At 39.4% G+C, this 23,189-nt stretch overlaps 1 protein-coding gene across 3 annotated transcripts in view; it reads right to left on the bottom strand.

Annotated features, from left to right (window-relative positions):
• LOC100742871 (dopamine receptor 2) overlaps window positions 1-23,189 on the bottom strand; it is an 83,113-nt gene that overhangs the window by 45,598 nt on the left and 14,326 nt on the right. For 2 of the 3 annotated variants that reach the window (XR_002946920.2, XM_012387144.3), the window contains exon 3: window positions 3,132-4,671. Coding sequence is in view for 2 of the 3 variants with exons in the window: in XM_012387144.3 (XP_012242567.1) it covers window positions 3,132-4,366 (1,235 nt within the window). In the remaining variant the exon portion in view is untranslated. Of the gene's footprint in view, window positions 1-3,131; window positions 4,672-11,485; window positions 11,622-23,189 lie in introns of all 3 variants that reach the window. The other variant, XM_024368459.2, reaches the window with a different exon arrangement.

Raw genomic sequence — 23,189 nt, 5'->3', positions numbered from 1 at the left:
CGTTCAGTAGTGCGTCAATGTTATTTGCTGACCACTTGAATATTAAAAGGGGAAATTTTGTATGTTATACAATGACGAACAAAAGAAAGTTTATAAAATAAGAAGTATAAGGAGATACGAGTAAATGTAATATACATATAACATAAAATAGGGACGATCAATATTTACGCTACCAATATCGTAAAAAGTTTTTGGTACAAAAGTTACTAAAATTTGTAGCGCGTCGATGTTAAAGTTTCTTTTATCCATATGTATATCCGCGACCATACGTGTAGATAATTAAACATTTAGCTACAGGCGAATATTTCAATTTCCCGAACAAAGAGGCAATCCGTTTTCATTCGTTATTTTGATTCTATCGACCTGTTCTTTCTTCCATCTACGTCTTAGCGCGTGTAATTTATTCATGAATATGATAAAAGATAACGTATGAAAAGATAACGTCTTTTAAGGCTTTAATCCGAAAGAAACTTGATTCGACTAAGAAATATCGGTTTCTAATGCTCGGATATCCCGAAAAATAAATGTGCCATGATTTTAATTCATGACGCATAAAAACTCCATTAATAAATTCTACTAATTTTTCGTTGTCCATATTTTATTACTGTCGCGTCACCAACAATAAATCTCGTTGTCAATGTATGAATAGCATGTAAGTGGAATACGACCGTAGCTTGATTGGTAAATCGTTTATGCCGTTGCCGAGACGGTATATTCTATTAAAATACGTATCATCAGCTTGTTGGCGATACAACGAGAAAAGCGAATTTTTCAGAATGTTCGAAGCAGAGAATTGTTAATAACTCGAACTATTTAGCGACGAACTGGGTTTCGAGGATCTCTAATTAAATATTGTTTACGTATATTCGTTGCTATTCAGAAAATGGTTAAAATAGCTTTTGAATTGTAAAATGTATCCTGTTACGTACAATAATTTCATTAAATGAAATAGATGGTGATATTACTCGTCTTGGGATATAGTTGATATATAGAGTTAACTTGAGATGTTCAGGAATTTCATTGATTAACTTCATAAACTGAAAAATATAGAAATTTATATTTATTTATTTCGTCAACTTCTTATGATAAACCAACTTCTGGAAGTAAATCATTTGTTTTTAAAAAATCGAATATTAATCATCTATTTATATGATTAATAAATTAATGAAATTAATGAATTAATAAAAGAGTGGAGTTCGTTAGTTTGGTTTTTGAGAGACTTGTATATATCGCTCACGCATTTTAGTGTTACATACGGCTGTCTTTACCTCGATCGTCACTTCACAAGCATCGAAAGTAATTCCCTTAAGTTTTACGCGCGCAAAGCTGAAAATGAGGTAGAAAATTATTCGACAACTCGGATAGAGAAGAAAATCACGCCATACGCACGAGAATAGTGTTTTTTTTCGTGAAAATAGCAGAAAGAAGCAAGAAGAAGCTCGAGATTGAGACAAATACAGGCCGGTACGCTCCATCGAGTTAATGTTCTTTCTGCGCCACCCTTTGCTACTTTTCTTCTCGCTCCGTTTCCAGTTGCTTTCATCTCACCTTTTTCGCCCCTCTGTTTCACTTATACTCTCCGTTTTTCCCGTCACGCAGGTATCACCGTTATTTATCCTCCGAACGTTGTCATCATTTTTCACCGACCATATTATACCAGCGCGTTACCTAACCTTGCTATACGTTCGTATTTTCGGGCAAAACGACTTTTTGAAAAATCAGTTGGAGGATGTCTCGTTTCCGCGCTCGAAACCGGAAAGAGATTGATGGGACCGAACTGCGGGGGATAGATCGATCTCACGATACGCCGGTGTATGTTTAGTTTTCCGGTGAGGGGGTGGCGAGGGGGGATGAAAAGCGAACATTCCGCTTTAACGATACGCCGCCTGTAAGTAGGATTTAATTAAAGGGACAACGGTAGCCGTTAGAATGGTGTAGATTCTTTCGTGTTCGCGCGATTCATTCCTGTCAGAGTTTCCGCGTTCCATTTTAAACCCCTGCTCCACCTCGCGAACGCGTGCGGCAACGCGTAATTAAATCGCGTTATTTGCATACCTTCCGTTTTCTCCTGAAACTTTGTCGCCAATTATTCAGCGTATTCATTTGCGAACTCGGGAACGACTGATATAGCGGAAGTTACGCTCGGTGATTTGTCACCGTGCAGTTTAGATGCATTCAAACAAAATGTACATTTTCCCGTTCGCTAACAACTCCGTTAGCCCACGTGCCATTTTCATCGGGTTAGAAAAATGGAAAAGTATTTGCTGTTCGATCGTACAGAAACAGCGTTATCGAGGATCGATTTGTCAACGCCAATGGTCGAATTGAATCGACTGTATTATACTTGGAATAATTTTTAAAAGGATCTATACCCTTCGTACGAAAATTTGTATCTTACGGCTGTTTCGGTAAAATTGATTATCGATACGGGCTCGTGTTCAACTCATGTCGTTCTAAGGTTGCCGTATTTTACCCGAGATGAATTCAATAGGACCCAAGTGACCTCCGTTCCGACAATTATTAGCCACCGGACGGTTCCAACTCCCTCGCGTGCGTCTAGGATATTTTTCCGACTAAACCGTCACTTTCTGAGAAATATTTCATCTTTATCGTATTTTAAGTCGTTTTTCCGATTCACTCGCAGTCTATATTTAAGCAGACTTTTATTCGTATAGCCCGAATTTTGGAAATATAGTACACATCGCGTAATTTACTTAAAAGAGATAGGATACGACCATTCTTCCATTCATTACCGGATTTCAAGTAAACATGCTATTTACGTGTCAACTCGTGTTGAAGAACACGACTTGTTTGGCCAAACGAAACGCATTTACGTCCTATTTGCGCCTTAGCGGTTCGTCTCTCTTTGCTCGTTAATTCACCGTCGCGATCCGTAACTGTCTGGCGTAGTTACAAGCCCATTAACGTTGGTTGTGGCATCGAGATGCGTTTACCGATGTCTCGCCAACCAGTTAGCAGTGGGATACCACTTTACTGATAAGTAAATTTACTCTATCTCGAGGACAGAGCTTCCAAAATCAGAACCGATAATTCCTCGTATTTCTACGGAAATGAAATTTCATGCAAAATCTTCAGTGGATAGAATAAATCTTAGACAACAAGAGGCTTACCTTCGAAAGTCTCTGCTCCAACAGGCGTATATCACCGGATTCATACCGCTGTTGATCCAACCCAACCATGTGACCGCGGCGAATACGATTTTCTCTTGCCATATGCACTGCGAGCAAAAGCCTGACCAGAGATTGACGACGAAGAACGGCAGCCAACAGATGATGAAGACACCCATCACGATGCCCAAAGTCTTGGCTGCCTTTTTCTCCTTGGCGAACTTGGCCAGCTTGCGCGATAAAGAGAAATTGTTTCCCCGATGCTGCTTATTGATCCTTGTCGAGGGCACTCTGGTTAAACAGTTGTTGTGCATGGTTGTCAGAGGCTCTTCGAGATCCTGAAGATCTTCGGGCGTGCTCGAAGCGGTGCGAAACAGGTGCCTGGCGTCGGTATTTGTTCCGCCTCCTCGATGTATCCTCAGAGTGAGCTCCAATTCACCCGAGGCCATTATAACTTGTTTGGTGCCGAGCTTGAGGCTCTTGGTCTGGAACACGGCAGCCCGGTAGATCTTGTAATAGGTGAACACCATCACGAACAGAGGTAAGTAGAAACTGATGGTCGACGAGAAGATCAGATAACCCAGGTGCTCGGTGAACGGACACTTGTCCTCTGGCACTTCCTCCGTGCGGACAGCCCTCCACCACGCGATGGCTGGAAAGGAGATCGCGCTCGAGCAGACCCACACGATGGCTATCAGGATGGCGGCACGTTTCCTGCTCATTTTGCTCGGATAGGTGAACGGATCGGTGATTGCCCAGTAACGATCCAAGCTGATAACGCAGAGATTTAAGATCGACGCGGTCGAGAAGAGGACGTCCAGCGAACGCCAGACGTCGCACCAGTCCGTGGTGAACAGCCAACGGTTCTCCAGCACCTCGTAAATCGCGCTGAACGGCATCACCACTAGTCCGACCAAACAGTCCGCAAACGCCAATGACGTGACGAAATAATTGGTCGCCGTGTGGAGATACCTCTCCCTCACCACCGCCAGAATAACCAGCGTGTTACCGAACACGGTGGCGACCGAGAACAGGAACAGGAGTATCGCTAGACCGGCCCTATCGGTGGCAAGGTTCCAGAGATCTTCGTAGGTACGGTTCTGGGGCGGAAAACTCGCGTTGTAAAAACTTCGATTCAATTGATTACTCGATACGTTTGCCTCTTCTTCCGATCCGAGCAGGTAGACCGCGCTTTCGTTCATTTTTCGTGGCACGCGCAGCCAGCTTCGCGCGCTCATTCAATCAGAGACCCGGTCCTATCAGGTCGTCGATCCGTCGACGCCGCGTTTTCTCCTCCCGATTTTCGTCTTATCTCTCATTTTTTAAATCTAACAAGAGATCCGTTGATGTACACACGGATATCTACGATGTCTATCCTCCTTCAATTGTCTTCTTCGCGAGTTTCTTTGCGTTGATTATCCGTGTTTCCTTAGTTCGTTTCAGGAATACGATAGTAGTTGTTGGGATTCGAACGATTTCGACGTGGAAGGTTTCGTCGCTTCGACTAGACGGCTTTAACGAGTCGTCGCATCTTTCGGAGGATCTGAAACAGGCGAAGGAAGATTGGTAAGAAAGCTCGTGGTTGGTTAGTATGTAAGAGACTGAAGACATAAAGCTGCGTTTCTCCGGTATCATCGGAAAGCTGTCGGTTTTTATTGCAATTGCGTCGCGAAGCAAACGCTCCGGCATTTTCCTTCGCTTCTACGTAAAATCTTACGATTTTCTCGCTAGTTGAATCGAAGAAAATTCTGCAGCATTGATATTGTATATCGTATGAGTAGTACGAGTATATGCGATTGCTCATTAGAGAAGTTAATATCGAAATCGTGTGTATAGAAAGTACGGATATGTGTGTGCAGAAAGCAGGTTAAGTATGGTAATTAACCAATGCTTTATTGAATATTATGATGATAATTAATGGCAAATACGGGGATTATACGATTTTACGATTATTGTACAGCTTTAACGACTCAAGAGACTTAATGAGGCTCAATGAGAGTGTTTAAGCTATTAATTGATACAAACTGCATCGAGAAAAATAACTGTTGAAATACAAGTTTCCGAACAAGTTCCACAATTCTTATCAAGGAGAATGTATATCGGAGCAACCAAGCTTCCAATTGGCATAGATATTCCATATATAAATTATGAAATTCTTGTTATAACAAGAATACTGAAGTCAACAGCAACAATGCTGAAAATATTTCCGTAACGCGTTGTATATGTAAAACGAAAACGAAAGTAATCCGTCGTACGATTAATTAATAATAATAACTCTCTTTGTGTCAACTAGCGAAAGGAAAAATCATCTTATGTTTCGTTCCTATTTCCTTCAGGCTCGAAATACAGAGATGCGGTCTGCGTAATTGTCGATCATTTTGCGACGGTGTTCACAAGAACGTTTCGTTGCTACGAACGATTTAGCAATTTTTCGCCGACGTGCAGTATCCCGGCTCTATATTTAGTTAGGGGAAAAGTGTCATAAAGAGGCATGCGAGAGAGAGAGAGAGAGAGAGAGAGAGAAAGAGAGAGAGAGAGGGAGAGAGAGCAGGTGGCGAACAGAGAGGTTTGTGATTTCGTGGCCAGACCGGAGGCTGGAAACAGGGCCGAGCTTTCATCCGTGACCTGGGAGAATGTTTACCGCTACTTGATCAAAGGGGTTTCGATCGTCGAACGATCGACGCTGGGATGTAGCGTGGCCTCCGGTCCGGAGCCTCGGATTTTGTCTCGTTCACACCCTTCCTACGTCATCGTAGCCGTCGAATCCGTAGTCGTAACACGTGTCAGGGCCGATAAACCTTGCAACGTCGTCGCGTATCGAATACCGGTCGAGCTCTGCCCGTTTACACCGAAAACGAACCGACCTCGTTTATTCTTGACTTTCAACGTTCCCAGGGCTAGCCGAATGCCACTTTGTCAAATTAGTCGCTTAATTTTCGAAGCCCTTGAATTTTCACGTACAGGGTGATGCAAGAGTAAACGAATGCCAACATTTTGGTAGCCGAGAAAGATCTTAAGAAAGACCACGAAATCGAACTGACCGGAAAAGTAATTATGCGATACGCCAAAAGATACGAACAGAGACTAGTCAATCACGTAGACTTCTACTCAAAAGTTTTAACGTACTTTTTATTTTTAATGGAATTTTTGTACGTGGTGTAGAATACGAATTGTAAATTACACGCATAGTCCAGTAAAAATATTGCTCGCATATTAGCAAAGTGTAATTTCTTTATCGTATAAATGCCATTTCTTCGTGTCTTTACTTCATTTTTTACTGTAGTAACTGCTCTTTACACGAAAGCGTAGGTTTTATGTCACATAGTCTGTACAGTTAACCTTAACATGTTGAGAGAATGATATAGACTTTTGTATGGTTCAGTCTTTGGAGTATCTTTAGCTAGTTTCTTAAACAAAGAAACGCGAGTTACTGCGAACATAATGCTTCAGTGGTACATGAAATGTCCATATGGGGATGAAGTTAGATGCAGCAGAAGCCACCGATGATAGCCATTTTTAATCTTTACTACGCGAGTACAAAATATCGTTTCCACCAAATTTTTTGTAGACTTGTTAAAGTTTTAGTTTCGTTACCATTAATATATATAATCGTTTTACTTATTTCGTTCGCGGACGAAACCGCGGACCACAGAGCCAAACCTGGCACTTTGAGTTCATCGTGAGTAGACGTACTAATTTTACACGAAGATTTGTTGGATACAGTTTGACTTTGAAGGAAATACGATCGAGCTTATGATTTCTGACACGTGTATGCCCCGAATCGGACTACTTGGAGAGTACTTGGCGGAACTTTGCCTACCATTGGCGTCTACGAGATTAGGGTATTAAATCGACCGAGTGTGTGCTTGAAGAGATGCCTTGCGGTTTGTTCCGGTACTGCACTATGAATCGATCAGATCTTCCGCGGTTACTGTTCTTGTCTGTTACCAGTTCTGTCCGTTTAACTCTTCGCCAGCTGTTCGATAATCCCGATAAAATTGCAATGTTTAACGTCTTATGTGTTTCGGCTACCTATTCAGAGAACTGCATTCAGGGCAAGATGACGTTGCAGGGAAATAGATCGTTAGGTTTGAAATATAGGTTAATTGAAGAGTGTTTCGATGCTATGTTTAGCAGTACTTTATCGTATTTATCGATGAGATCGTTTTACGATATTCGGTAGTTCGATGATTTTGATTTCAAGGGTCTTGTCCTTGTGCGCTTTAATAAGACGATTTATTATAGAAAGACAAATAGGACGACAAGCAATTGGGTTAAAATAAAAGTAATTAGCGACTGTGAATACTTCGGCATTTTAACCAAATTTTCCTTCGTATATTTAAAAGTTTCAAAAGCGCATATTTCGGGGGAGAGCGCATAGCAATCGCGGGAGAAACTTCACCCTCCTTTATTCCATTCGCGCCGCACGTATCAAGCAAATTCGCGGAGAATTTAAATCGATCGATGCACGCGTCGCTGCGAAATTCCTATCGTCGGCGGAGCTAACTAATTAAATAGCGATTAGAATGCCAGGGAAATTTGCTCGTCGTTCCATTAGCAATTCGGATCTATCGATCAGTGTTGCAACAATCGCGAAACATTTCCCTCAAAACATACAACGTCGAAGTAATTCTCATAGCGTGACGTTACAATCAAAACAGTTCTACTTTGGAAGATAACTTCGGTTTCGAGTTGCTGGCGCGTCTAGGTTTACGAACGATATCCTGTCCGGGGGATGAGAGGTTAGAGGCAACGCGGTGTCGTCTCGGAGAACAAAGCGATGGCGCGCGAAAGGAATGCGTTATTTCGTCGCAATTCTATGCCAATCGGTCGGACAGTGTCCCGTGTTAGGCAATTCGGCCTTGTCTTTTGCAAAGGATATTCCCGATGCTTGGCAGAGGCCAGCGATGGCTTTGTTCGAATGTCAAAGATATCCCATTATCCTGGATTCGTGCGGACAGAGTGCATGGTTCGCGACGATATCGCACCCTGTTGTTGTCCATGGAGCCATTAACGTTCGAGTCGTCCGTGGTGTTTGACCTGACCGATTCGAATTCATCGCTTAGTCGTGATAAATGGAAGCTGGATCAGGCATCAGTCAATTTTTACCAATCGTTGAACGAATGGGAATCGGTTTGATGCGAAAGAAAGGGGGACGACGACAAGATTATGGAGACAGAGATGTGTTTTGACTGGGACAAATTAGAAACCGTTATCTTCCGACTCTTTCCATCAGTTTCATCTTCTTTCGATTCCAGATGGAGGAACTACGTCCGTAGCACGATCGCAATTTATCAACCCAGAAACCTGTTTAACCGGTGAAATTATAGCGAAGGTGCAGGTCTGACGTTCCACGATAAACGCGATCTTTTATCGCCTTTATAGATTTAAAGGATAAGCGTGATCGATTAGCCTTGTAGCTGGAATAGAAGGCGCTTTCGTTAAGGGAGCTCGGCTCTCCTCCACTAGACGTAAACGCTGACGTCGCTTCCGATCCATTAGAACGTTCTTCTCTCTCTCTCTCTCTTTTTTTTTCCTTTGATTCTGTTTGAACTAACTCGAACGCGTTTTTCCACGAAGAGCTCAAGCAAAATGAATAAGTGCCTGAATTGAAAATGCTAGAGTAACGTGGTAGCGCGAGAACAAACAGCCAGGCGAGCAACTTTCAATTCCAGCTGCATTAGCGTTGTCGCTGACACGCTAATCGAGCTTTCCTTGCTCGGTTCACGGTTCTGCTAGCAACCATTCTTACGACTTCGCTCGAATCTCGCCACTGATAAATCGCGATCCTAGTAGGATATCATTTCCGAGATATGAAACGTTAACGGCGTTATTAAAGCGGTGCAGATGAAATTGTAGTTAAACTGTAAAGTTTCAAATGCATACGATTATTACCTACTCGTTGCATTTGTAACCCGTTAAGAGCTAACGTCGCGTTAACGTAACGTTTTATTTGCAATTCTGTTTAACCAATTTAGATCGTAATGGAGTCTCATTATATAATTAGGTATTATTATTATTATTATTATTATTATTATTATTATTATTATTATTATTATTATTATTATTATAGAAATAGTACCGTTGTTATATACGTGTACGTACTTCATAGTATTTTCGTTATTATTTCTTTCACCTAGGTTCTACTTCTATTTTTTCCGAAAAGTGAAGAAGTTGAAGAATTTATAACGTTATGATAAACTATATACGTATATCGTTTGATCCTTAATAGATTAATAATAAATAAAAATAATAAATTCCCCATTGTTTTATATTTTCGATTTCCAAGGTAGAATCAAATTCCAACTGAAATAGGAGGTGTTTTCATTAAGAGAAGCTCAGCTTTCCTCCATTAGACGTAAAAGCTGACGTCGCTTTTGCTTTAACTATAATCTGTTCTAGAATCAGATAAGGAAGAAAATTACAGTTAGCAATTACAGAAGAATTACAAATAACGTTAATGCAAATATCAAAGTGTAGAGAAGATACCAAGAACGAATTTTGTCATGTATACGTTAGAAAAATATAGAAGAAAGGAATTGAATTTTCCTTTGGATTCGATTCATCATATCGAATATAGCGTAAGATACGGCGAGTCAAGATCGGTCCTATTGGCAATAGAAGACTTTATCGTAAAATAAATATTACACCTGTAAATATTACCCGAAGTACATTTTTCACCTGTACGGAGTCAGTTTGTGTCGTACGAAACAGGTAGTGATTTTTGTTGCACCGAATGCAAACATTTTCCTGAGTGCAAATACAATCCGAACTCGCAACTATGCAGCGAGAATCTGTAAACAGGCGTGGTCGCGCGGAACTTTAACGTTCACCGCTTGGATTTGCCTCTTGATTTTATCCATCCGGGGTAACGCGTGAAGAATGCAAGCAAATTAACAGGGAAGTCCCATTGACCGTGCCATTTGCAATTCATTTCGTCTAGCTGTACGAATTCCGATTGGTAATTGAGTTTAACGATTGATAGCGATTCGATTCAATTCGATTTGCAGCTCCGATAACCGAGCCCAAGACGCGGAAAATGAAGTTGGAGTCGCGAAACTTTTGCGACAAGCTGGTATTTTGCGCGAATGAAAAGTCAGAAATGGGAATTTAATTTCGGGACGGTGACTGGGGAATCCTTTTCTCGATATCGAGAGACCGTCTGAGAAAAAGATAGTGGGAAACAGGGGCTAAGATCCGATCGGGCGAAAAAGAACAATCGACGTCTCAACGAGATCTTCGCTCAGTCTTGATATCAAACTGACTATTCCGTCGGATATTGTCGGATACGTAGGTGTCGAACGTGAAATCGAGCGTAACAGAGTCTGATCTCCCCATATAACTATCATTTTGCGTATGTGTCTCGGCGAATATCTCGAAAGGGGGGAACACTATTTCACGCAATCGTGAAGTAAATGTAAAACTCGCGAGTAATGTCGGAAATTCAATTACATGGGATATTTCGTTCAGATCGTATTGACTTTTCTTCGGTCACGCAACGACAATGTCGACGACGACGACACGGTTCCGCTTCAGTGGATGATTTAGGAACACGGGGGATGAATCGACTCCGAGTATTTTTCTCGTCTTCCATCGCGTTCGCTTCGATCGTGTCGCTTTCCTTTTCACGAAATTCCTGCATCGTCCGACTAACTGTTTTACTACTCTTGACCACTACGTTAAGAAATTCAGTGATTCGCTGCAGTGTATTTTAGAATAAATTTCTATCGAATATTTCAATATCGCATCAAATGATTAAAGAAAAAAAAAAAAGACGAGATTCCTATTACATATGACCGTAATTCGATGTTCGATTTAAGTTCATTTACTGATCGTCATATCAGATTACCGATATTGATTATCATATTAGGAATTTTAGTCATTCACTGAAAAATACGCATTTTGTAGTCAATTTCTATCGAAAAACACTTTAATACGGTGAAAACTAATTATCAAATAGTCTCCGATTTAAATTTATTTAGCCGTTCCGTGGAACAGTGACTTTCGAATCTGAATAACGCGGTTCTTGCAGCGCAGTGACACTTTTGTCGCATGAAAATATCGATTCGCCCTAAACATTGTCGAAAAGTTGGCAAGAAACCTTTCCGACGGAGCGTATTGTACGCGCGTCCGCACGACCGATGACTTTTAATTTGCCGTGTAATTACGCGACCGCTTTTTGTCGGGTTTCCCGAACAATAGCGAAATGTTTTGCGTGGATATAAATCTAATTTCGCGCGAGAAGCTGCTGGTGTAACCCCTTTCCCGAACGTCCATAATTTTCGTGGAAGTTGCGCAGCGGTTGGCGATCACTTTTTTACAGAAAAAACGATTGCAACCAGAAGACAATTGGTTACCGTTACACGGACACCGTTACAGCGACGGTGGATCTCCCTTGAGGGTAAAACGGTGTGCGTTCGATTCGATTTTCCACGCGGCACAGGGGTGGCTGTGCTTCTTCGAATGAAAGATAATTTCATTGTTAGCATCCGGCTAAAAAATAAGAAAAAGGAAAAATGAGAGGGAGAGCATGGACCGAGGGAACAATGTCGTTGTTGCAACGCAAATGCAATTACGGGTTGCAACGAAACGAATTTATCGAGGACGCGGAGTGATTGGCGTCACGGTCTAATAAACTTCGACAGTGCGGATGATTTTCCAGCGAGCTCGTAACGTATTCGTCTTGTTGATTCCTGTTGTTCAATTTCTACTCGGTATTTTTTTACCTTGAGTGTACTCGAAGAAAACGATTTACGACGAATCGCGGAGGTAGTCGAAAACTTACCACGGAATTTGCTCACCAATATATTACGTGCATAACACGAAATTTTTTAGAAATTTCTTTAGCACTGCAATGAGACACGGCTACCGTGATTATAAAAGTCAAATTTGAAACTGTTTATTAGTTAGAAGATTATTAGTGGAATCACACACTTTGCGAAGATCATCGAGGTATTTGAACAGACAATTATTTACTATATCGATAAGAAACAATATAGTGAGACCATCTTTAACTGAATGATTAAGACTATTATTCATGCTGTATAGTGATTTTCCATTAAAAGTATATAAAAATTATATACAAGTATAAATATCTTGCAACTTCTATATCCATTCCAAATTTTATCAATTTCAGTCGTTCAATTTTGTCATTTAATCAGTCCATTAACTATATCAAAAAAGAAGAAATTTGTTTTTAAATAATACGTACTTGTTAAGAGTATCTACAAGGAAGAAAGAAATTCGATGTATTTTATCAAATCATAAATCTGCTATTACAGCATAGAGAAAAATTATAATCTAATTAATTATGGAAATAGAGGGATGATGCAAACATCAAGATTGAAATACGTTCTCAAAATCTTAACCTACGCAACCATGATTTTTAGTCCGCCAATTGCTGACTCTACTTAACGTTTCACCGTAAAACTTGACTATATCGCTTGCTTCAAGCATACCAACTTCTTCTACCTGCTTCTCTCGAAATATTTAACGTGTCTTTTAACGTAAAAGCCACGATAGTTGAAAAATATTAAAAAAAAAAAAAAAAAAAAAAAATAGCGATGAAATTATTGCCAGCTAAGAGTTTTTTAATTCACAAAGAACACAACCTAACAAACATGAAGATAGTATCCCGCTTGGTAGACAGCTAAAAAATTCTACCAAATGTCCAAACTGGACAAATCGTGAATGTAAAGAATTAAATAAAAAAAAACATAGCAACGAAATTATTGCCAGCTAAGAGTTTCTTAACTCACAAAGAACACAACCTAACAAACATAAAGATGGTATCCCGCTTGGTAGACAGCTAAAAAATTATTAAAAAAAAAAAAAAAAAAAAAAAAAAAAAAAATAGCGGTAGCGAAATAGCGAAATAAAAGAGTCAAAGAGAATCTATCCGATTTCTCCTGGCAGAAATTGGTTGTCTCCATGCTCGGTCACGTTTATTCTTTGAATCGTTCCACGTTATTTTTCGTTATTTTTGTGTTAAATCACGCGTGAGCCAGAGAATACTGGTCAATGAGCGTGACATATGACCATTATTTTAATTGTGTCACACGCCTGAATGAGACACTGTCGAGGAACCTTTGCTTGTCACGTTCTAAACGTTTAAAGCTTTTCGCCTCGCTGATTTAAGGTCTCGATACATCGAATATCGTTACATGCGTGAGCGTAATTCAGGAAAGGAGGAGAAAAGTTCAAGCGACAATTGAAACGTGTGATCTTAGTGAAAATCAGTAGGATGACATTTTTTGAGAGAAGCGAGCGAAACGAAGATACTTGAAAATTAAGTTATATATTGAAGTTAGTCCTTTCTCAAGTCTTTGGCTCTTTACTTTCTCAACTTCCTGCAAAATTAATGAACCGAGCTTGGGGTAGACTTCCTTGGGGTAGACCTTGCATAAGAAATTACCCGATCATCGATACGCGTATTAACAGCCTGAAACTCTAGGACATTCTCAAAGTGCAGTCGTTTTTGTTCACGGAAATAGAACGGGGTTTTAGGAATTCATGAACTACGAAAATTGGTCGATTTCGGATTACATATTTGGAATTGCATGTACATTACTATTCATTAGTATTCGGAAGCTTTAGTCGATTTGTAGCAACAGTACACGAGTATGACAGTAGAGTATACGAGTTAATGAGAAAGTTACGATGAAAAATAATATCTAGCATCTTTTTTTGGACCGAAGAAATAATAAATTTCATGACTTTAGAAAAATCTTTCTTACGTATCTAATTTATATTTTAGACGTTAAATAATCTGGAGATGAAGAACAGTTCGTAACTCATTTCATTCCTGCGCGTGTTAATATCTTATTGTACGTCTGTTGGTCTCTTAAAATCAAGTTTATCGGCTGGTATAAAATAAAACAACAGTGCAGAACTTAATCAACAGATTGCGGATATTTGCGTAAACTAACATTTTCGTTAACATAATTAAAAAGGTGGAATCCAACCAGAGATTTGTTTCACTTATTAGATATTATGACACGTACTTTACTTTCGAAACTTAATGTATTTTTTGCGTATCATGTACATTTTCGCATCTCCAAATTTTTCATAAACGCAGCCTTTCAACGATTACCAATCGTTATTTATCGACGGTACCTTTTGTCATTTTATAATTAAAACAGATCATCTTAGAAATAAGCAACTGTCCTTACTTATGAACGGGAGTGTACGTTTCGTTTGCGTCATAGTTTAGTCGCAAACGTAGTGCGTTCAGTGGAATCGAAACACGAAGATCTATCTACCGATGGTGCCCGTACCAATTCTGTGAATCTTGATGTTGCATAGAATTCGCGGTATACGTCCTTCGTGGCGGACCACGTTCATCGATAGCATATGAAACGAGTTATCTGACGCCAACATCGTCGTCTATCTAAACGACAGCTTTTTCGCATAATGCGAGCAAGAGATGTCTGCAGAGACTGTAGCACAAATACGATTAAATAACGAGGATAAAATCTGAAATTCGACTAGGAAAGGCCAAAAATATGGCACACAGAGAATCGTATACGTAAAATTCGGAATCGTGCTGACGAACAGCGTTTCTTGCAGAGTATCGGCAAAATCCGCTAATTAAAATGGTCATTACCGATTGGTTCTGACATGTGCAAAAATTCGAGACGAGATATTTCCAGCGATATTACTGATGGAGCATCGTAGATGGACTGTGGGAAATATTCTCGCGAAATGGTACGAGTACGGTAAACGATAAACGATAGAACTATCTTCGTTCAACGACAGGGGCAACTTATATTAATTTGAAACTTTTGTTTATTCGTATATATTGGCTCACAAAACTACTCGAACACCTGTAAGTACTTTCTATTAATTGTATTATCGGTATTATAGGAAACAGTATGAAATTTCATTAGCATTGTAGTGAGACTCGACTATCATAATTACATTACAATAAATCTGAATATATATATAGAAATTACAAGATATTTAGTACAAGTGTATATTTCGTGATATATTCTGTGAAAATTTCATTGAGAAATTCTGAAAATTGTCAATTACAGCCCAAATTGCACGATCAGTGTTTCGTTGAAACACATTTGCCTTTCCCATTTTTCTCGAAACTCAATTTCGAAGTCCATTGACCCGATAACTAACAATTTTCAATAATTTTTCAGCCGTATACACGTAGCTCATAAAACTATCTTCGACAAGCTATTTTTTTATCTTTTCGTTTTCCGCGTTTTATTCACTAAAAAAAGGTGGTACTTTGCACGTAAAATGTCACTTTCTCGTTTCAGATAGCTTAATTCTGTCACTTTTTTTTAAACATAAAAATACCCTCGACATGCATTGACGTATGCAATATTTTTTATTAATATTCCATTTTTTTTTTTAAATCGAGCAGCCAAAATCGGCGAACCAAAATCGATGGTGCAACTATACCTATAAGCGTTGTACTGATCCGTGAGAATCAATTTATTTATTAATTTATGAATTGGACAATTTTTTTAATAATTAAATAGTATGCTTTTTGTGATAAAGAATGAAATCTATTTACTGAGTAGTTGTTCCGGGATAAATTTCTAAAAAATATTCGTATCTTCACGCGTTCAAAACACGCCTTTAAAAATACATAATCTTTAACACACTAGTAATTCAAGTCTCATTCGATTTAATAGATTTGTCATAAAACGTGATCATATGTGCGTGTAAATGCTTCAAATTCAACTACATATGTATATTAAATCGACCTGCCGAAATTACTTAGAGTTGATTAAAACACGTGTTCAGGACAGCATGAGAAATTGGTGGAAACGTGAATCAATGGCTGACGACCTTCTCTAATTGAACGACGTTGCTTGAAACAAGGTATTCTTGCCTCTTTCTCAATAGATCAAAGATAGTGGCGTGGTCAATAGAACGTTTCGCCTCGTCGAGATAAATTGGAACCTGGGAAGAAGATCGCTCGTAATTTGTAGCCAGAGAAGTATTGTTTCCCCGCGAGAGATTCATCCAAAGTATAAAAAAAGTTTACACTTCAAACTTACAATCCTATCGACTCTCCTTTATATCTGTTCTTTCTCTTTTCATCGCTGTTTATTCGTCCATCTGTTTTATACGAGAGCTTTTCAGCCTGATAAGTTAAGGGACGCTGAGAACCAACATGTGTAATTGTCGATACGTTACGTTCATCTCGTAAATCGTGTGAATAGATGTTACGAATTCTTGTATCATTATCTTGTAATGAACGTAAACTCGTTAATTGTTTCCTCGTAAGTTTACATCAATCGTTACATTTTATATAAAGATGCGCTAATAATTATTGTACGTCTATATAATTGAGATGGGGAGTTTCTAGAAATTCTCGATCGAGAGAGGGTTGTTAAGTTTCAAAGTTCGAAGTTGGATCTTGCCTTAAGTTCTGTTTAAAAGTACGTCGAGGAAAACTCGAGAACGTCCCAAAAGGATTGGCCGCCTGGTGGCTGTTTCCACTGTATACCTATAGCTTGTATTTGTCTTCCACTTTGCTCGAGGATGAAGTTCCACGAAGAAGGAGATGCATCTATGATGCCTATACCAAAATCATGGAAATAGCGGGAAACGCCGTGCTGGCTATAGAAGCAAAAGGAGAATTGAATTGGAATACGTTCTCGAGAAATTCTCCGGGAAACGAAATCAGTCGGAGTAGGAACGCAATCGTCGCGCTGAGAAAGCGGATTCACGAGAGGGATGAAGTCGAATGCGCGGTCTGCGATGGTCGTTTAATCGATATGGAACCACACCAGTCGAAGAAGCTCGAATAAATTAGGGAAAGAAGCGTTGATCGTCGAAGCGTGAATCAGATAACTGGAATGGTAAAAGGCGCGGTCAAAGGCAGTTCCTCGAAGACGCCACTGCTCTTTCGCAAAAAGTGTCACGAATAATTTGTAACAATTACTGCGGCAACTATGAATCCAAACGCGTCGTTCCGTTCCAGCTTTCGTGCGCTTTGAGCTGATTTTGGAAAGAAGCCAGCGTGTTCCCCGACGTCTTACTATGAATGTAACTAGCAGCGAGTTGAAATCTACTAAGAAAATCTTCCTTTTTCCTCGGCCAGCGTCTTACTCCGTCTAGTAATGACGGAGAATTAAACAGATAGCACGGCGGGAAGTGTTTCGTATTACATTCGTGCGCGTCCAAAATATCGATTCGGACGATTCTACCGATATTATTTTTGTCCGTCGTGCCGCGCGAAATCGTTAATTCCTAATCCGAAATACGTTTCGACGAGTTAGGAGGACGTTTCGAACACTCGAGCAGAAATACTTCTCGCGGAATTTCGTGCAAGCTAAAATTTTATGCTGCCTCGTGATATTGCAGCGGTGCTTTATATAGAACGTCGCTGTCGATCGTACACGATCCTTTCTGAAAGAGATTCAGTCGAAGAAATGTCTGAAGAGTGGCACGTTGTAAATGTACCAGAGTCCAGAGTAATAAAATAGGGTGAAAGAAATAGGATCGATGAGAGAGTAACCCATAGAACTTGTCGAGATCTGAGACTTTTGTTCCTTTGTCGGATACCAAAGGCGAGTTTTATAAAAGGAATCGTCTTCGCTCGATGCGAAGCAAAGAGGAATCGATTGGCTCGCGAGATTCTAAGCAAACAATTACACGATCAGGTCGCTAACGAGTTTCTCAAAATATCACCTGTTGCGTTTCGCGGCCTTCCGAAGACAGCGGCTCGCGAAACGAAGAAAAATTTGCCGACCTCGAGATTAGATAAAGCGCGTTAGTAAAAAAAACCACGTGAAAATTTACGCTGGCGAATTTATCGATAATCGATGTCGCCATAGATGCTACGAGAAACGAGAAAATCCGTGTCGTCTATTTTTATTTCCGGCCCTTTAATTGAATTGCCGCGCCGCGCCCCGTGCATCCAAGCTTATTCCGGAATCGTATCTCACGACCGTATCGTGACGCCTTCGTGAAAACACGGATGAACCACTGCTGTGAACTTTTAATAGGCAACATCTTTTTACGACGATGGTGGTATCTCCGAGTACCTGGAACGGGTCTAATCGTTTCGAAAATTGAACCGTATTTCGCTTCGGACAGCAGATAGAGGTGGAAGTTGATTAAAGCTTGAGATATACAGTGCAATTCATAAGTGCACTACCGACCACGAGTATTTGGGCACTTGGAAATTATCGCAAGTAAGAGAGAGCCTCGTCAACTCTGTCTGCTACTTTGAAATATCTTCGTAATTTCAAACATATGAACGTATTTCGCAATGAAAGTGAATAATAAAACAAGATGAACAAAGACAAATATCTGACGGATAGTAAGTTTTAAGCTAAGCCTATCATACTGTTTATTTTGAATAAAGCTTCGGTATTTCGTATAAATTAGAAACTTTACATCAGCTTGTATTCTTTCCATTAGTATTTTATGCGTCACCTTTCTTTTTTCTTTGTTATATAGAATATCAAGTTAAACGATACTCGATCATATCGTTTTGCTGTCACCTACGTTCGTCCAATTTTGAAGCAAACGTAATAACTGTCTCAAGATTTTTGAGCAAGGATGTGGGTCGTTGTTTCTATCCTTAGAATTGACAACTTCACTGAACAATTCCAGCACAAAATATTGGGTACTCCGTCTAAAAATACAAAATTGTCTTTTAAATCATATTTATACCGCCACTCGTAGAAATCGTTTCTACTAGCTGAAATCATTCTAATTTTCTAACTATATCACGTTTTATCAAAAATGAACAAACACCACATGCTTGCGAACAACAGCGTGGCTCACGTGTCGATAAGCCCGTATTGAAAATTGGCTTTTACCGCTGGAAAAATTAAAAGGTTCGAAAGGGTGGCTCGTAAACGTAGGTCACACGATGCCCACTCGAAAATACTGTTCGTTTAACCTTTTACAGAGTGAAAACCAGTATGATCAGGCGGAACGCTCACGTGCGACGATATCTTCCACGATTATAAATCTCAATCGCCATTGCCTTCGAGAGATAATGCGGTCCAACCGCGGGGATTCTGGCGCCACCGCGCCGGTACGAATGTTCATGCCTAACCAAACGTATGATGCAGCCACCCGATCAGATTTCGGGATAATTTTAATTAAAACGTAATTGTCTATGCGGAAGCTTAAACCTGAATGAGCCCAACACAACAGTTATACACGGGCCAGCAACTATTTCCATTTACGAACATATCCCGCAATCCCTGCGGAATATCGGGGTGAACGTGCAAAATCCTAGCCACGTTGTACCGCAATGTGTTTCTTCGATGCAAATATGGTACGACGCCGCTCGACGGAACGTTGCTATTGCAACGACGGAAAGAATCGATCGATCGAAACCTGCCGATACGACATTTCCACCTTTGTCATGGCACTGTTGTCCGGATAATCCATATTCATTCGCGCTAACAAGCTGACAGGACGTTGTATATATCTAAAACATTCGCTTCGATAAAGTCTCGGTAGTAGGTAGCAAAGTACGCCCGGTAGAAATAGATAAGTGTAAGAGGTAATATAGATAGCGTAGAAAATGGTAGCTGTCGTTGGAAGAACGTCCCTCATCGATCAACCTCGGCCCTTTCTCCGATCTTGATACCAGTGACAAGTTAAAGAATCGACGGAGAAAAATCTGAACACTTGAGAAAGAACTTTTCAAAAGCGGGTAGTCGTCTGGATCGTTATCGGTATAGTGACTGCTAAAAGCATTTGTTTGTATAGATTTTTATTTATTATAACACGTTACATTGGTATCACGATACACAGGTTATTGGGATACATCAGCCTTACTTTCGGCAACTATAATTGAAATATTCCAAGTAGCACACTAATTAATCAGGTCTAAGTATATTAAATTTCGTATCGCGTAGTAGTGATTTTCCATGTTTGAAAAAATTCATATCTAGAATAAAAATGAGATGCAGAAGCTGATAAAGAAAAAACGCTTCATCGGAAAATAAGGATATGTGCAGATATTCCTTGTATGTTTGTATATTTGGCCACTGTATATGTAGTGAGTGGTGCATTACGCAGATGTAAAGTAGATACAAAATGACAGCTACATGGTTGCATGAACGTGGTTTTAATTAGGTCGTCCTTTAATCAGAAACTTGTGTAATCAAAAAAATTAAAAATTAATAGATACAAATCGATATTAGTTAATTTTAGTCCTTGTAAATGTATTTTCATTTATTAGAATATTTATAGAGAAATGAGGTAAACCCCATGAATCATTATGAAGTAATTAAATATACCCTTAAACAATTATTATTATTTGGTTTGTAATCTTCGCTTGAAAACTTCATTGTCGTAGTAAAATATATAATATTCGCTGCTTTAATTAATTTCGATAGTAGCATTGGATTTTCAATTATACGTACTATATTTCTTCTGCTATAATCTATCATGTTTCATAAGTGGTTATTTTATCGAATCCTGTTAACGATTCCATAACGAATCGTTATCTTGTACGAATGTAATCGAATACAACATTCCACCCGAATAATTATTTCACTAACAATATTCACCATCGTTTCTTATTGCCATACTTACTAAACTGTTATCGTTTACAATAAATTTCCACAAATTAGTAGTTTTCATTATCGTCGTATCCATTGCAATCGACCAATTATCCTTCTGTCAAATTAACGAAATCGAATTGCTCCTTTGCCACAATTCTACCAATTTTTTGCTTCTTATAATATTCCGTACGGGTCGAAACGGAACGAACAAAAAGTGATCCGAGAAGTGACCCGAATCGGCGGCCACATCTGTTTCGTGCCCTGTGGGCGAATGAAATCTCGATGGAGGGGATTGAAAAGAATCGGGTTAACAACCAGACACACAATACCGTAGTTGCTTTTCTTCCCCGACATGTACAAGTTGTTGACGTATGTGTTATTTACGGTCGGTCCTTTAGCGCGCAGCTAGCTGGCTATTTGCAGACGATCGTCGTTTAGTAATGATTATCGTTGGCATCTACCCTTGGACGCTCGATATCGTTGCTGCAAGCGACGAAGAAGGCCTTCGTTGAACTTGATCCTTACGGATGAACGAGATTCATCGTGATCGATACGCGGCAAATGGTCAGAAAAACTCGATACCTTAGCGCGACTAGCATTTTTCCACGCGTCGAAAAATTTCTCTTTCGTCCATCGTGCTAGAGGACGCTTCCTAACAGGAAATACGATTTGTTTGCATCGAATGTCCTCGGATAAGAGTCATTAATCTTCTAAGAATATCCAGTATTTGCGATCTCGCAGTATCTTGCTCGCATGATCTTTACCATTTCCTTACTTTTTTTCTGCTTCTCCCCTCGCACTCTGTGTTTTATACTTGGCACAAGGTTGAGGATGTTTTACTTAAAATAGAGGTAAAAAGATAATAGAATGTTACTTTAGAAATATTTTCGTTTTATTTTCATTGTAGAAATAACGTAGTGAATGTTATAACTTTGTTAGTATTTTAGTTAACTCTTTGGAATAAAAAAGCAAATAATTTGGATTTTAATATTCATTTGAATTTTAAATATCCTCTTTTGCATACATTCGCGCCGTGAACAATATGGACGCGAATTATTTTACAACATTTACTCCGAATTGCTCTAATTCCAATTAACCTTGAATAATGTGTCTGAGCTTACGTGTATGACACACTGCGAAGAAATCGGTATTTCTGGCACGCGCTAGTACGATAGAATCAGAAATTATTCGAGATATCATTTTGGTAAACATTTATGCAAATACAAAATACCAAACAAAGTAAAAAATTCATTTACCTGATAACTAAACGACATAATGGAATAATTTTTACAAAATTCACTTGCTTGTTCAAGTAAAATAACGCGTAACCGTCGCAAGATAATATCTAATCAAATAATATAGTACATTATTCAAATAATCATTTCTCAAATATTTTATTCGGATAATACCCAAACATGACATTTAAATATACCTTACGATACCATTTTCTTCTGATATCCAATAAAATTTATTTCAAACAAAGATTTCGTATGTTTTACTTCCTCTCTGTAGAAAGTTTGAACAGTAAATTTACTCGTAGGTATAAAACTATATATTTCTCGTAATCCACGGCCGAATTTTTACGTCGAGAATCCTATTCGATCCATTCGCGACCATAGTGAAAATTATATTCGCGGAAATCGCCTAACTCCACTGATCCCCATGAAAATTACGAGCTTGGAACTGAGGATAATTGAAAGATCCTGCTGGAATTACTCGCTCCGTAGTCAATCCCGTTTTTGATCTACTGTTTCGGCTTAGTCCTCCGCCGTGTAACTCGCGTATTTCCTTTTCTGTTTTCGGCCAAACCCGACCATAAATCCTTCCTGGGCCAAACAAGAAGCTCTAGTCCGCGATTTTGTCGCGTATGCGAACGATATACGAGCCCCGATAAATCCTTTTAGCCGTGTGCTCCAACCTATTATCGGCGCGTCGAAGAAATCCACGTTGGTATCTCGAGGATTCTCCTATCGCTTTAGCCGACGCCATTGAAGCGTCACGCCGTCAGCCAAATTATATAAATCATGGTCTTTTAGATACTGTTATTGTCTGTCAGTATTTATTACTTCAAACAATTAAGTTGTGTGATAAATAGAACGCGGATTTTTATGCATTTCACGGAGATTTGAGGATGCAGAAATTCACAGAATGTATAAGGACATATAACAATAATAATAAACTAGTTCTTAGTTGTCTTGGCATACAGTACATACACTAATTTTATAGCGAAACTTTATAGGCTTTTTTATTGGGATAAAAGTGTCCTTTATGTGAATGTTTTATGAATGTTTCTTAGACTCGTAAATAATTTTTTTTGATAAATTTTTTACATACATTTTTTCTGGTCGTGTACGCTACGATTCTAAAATGCGATTTTTGACTTGTAGATATCGGATGCTCGGACACCGTTTCGTCTTTGTCTTCAATTAGACTTTAATCTACTATAGCTTATCCTTCGTCCGTTTGCGATTGGCAATGAGCATCCTGGAAGGCGTAGCTCGCCGTACGTCGCGAGTTAAAACTTTGGTTTACGACCGGCTCGCCCTCACCAAGT

This window comes from Bombus impatiens, unplaced genomic scaffold (genome assembly GCF_000188095.3).
Source record: "Bombus impatiens unplaced genomic scaffold, BIMP_2.2 scf_0452, whole genome shotgun sequence".
NCBI classification, from domain to species: domain Eukaryota; kingdom Metazoa; phylum Arthropoda; class Insecta; order Hymenoptera; family Apidae; genus Bombus; species Bombus impatiens.
Note: the sequence above shows the minus strand (reverse complement) of the source record. Positions and strands in the feature narration are given on the sequence as shown.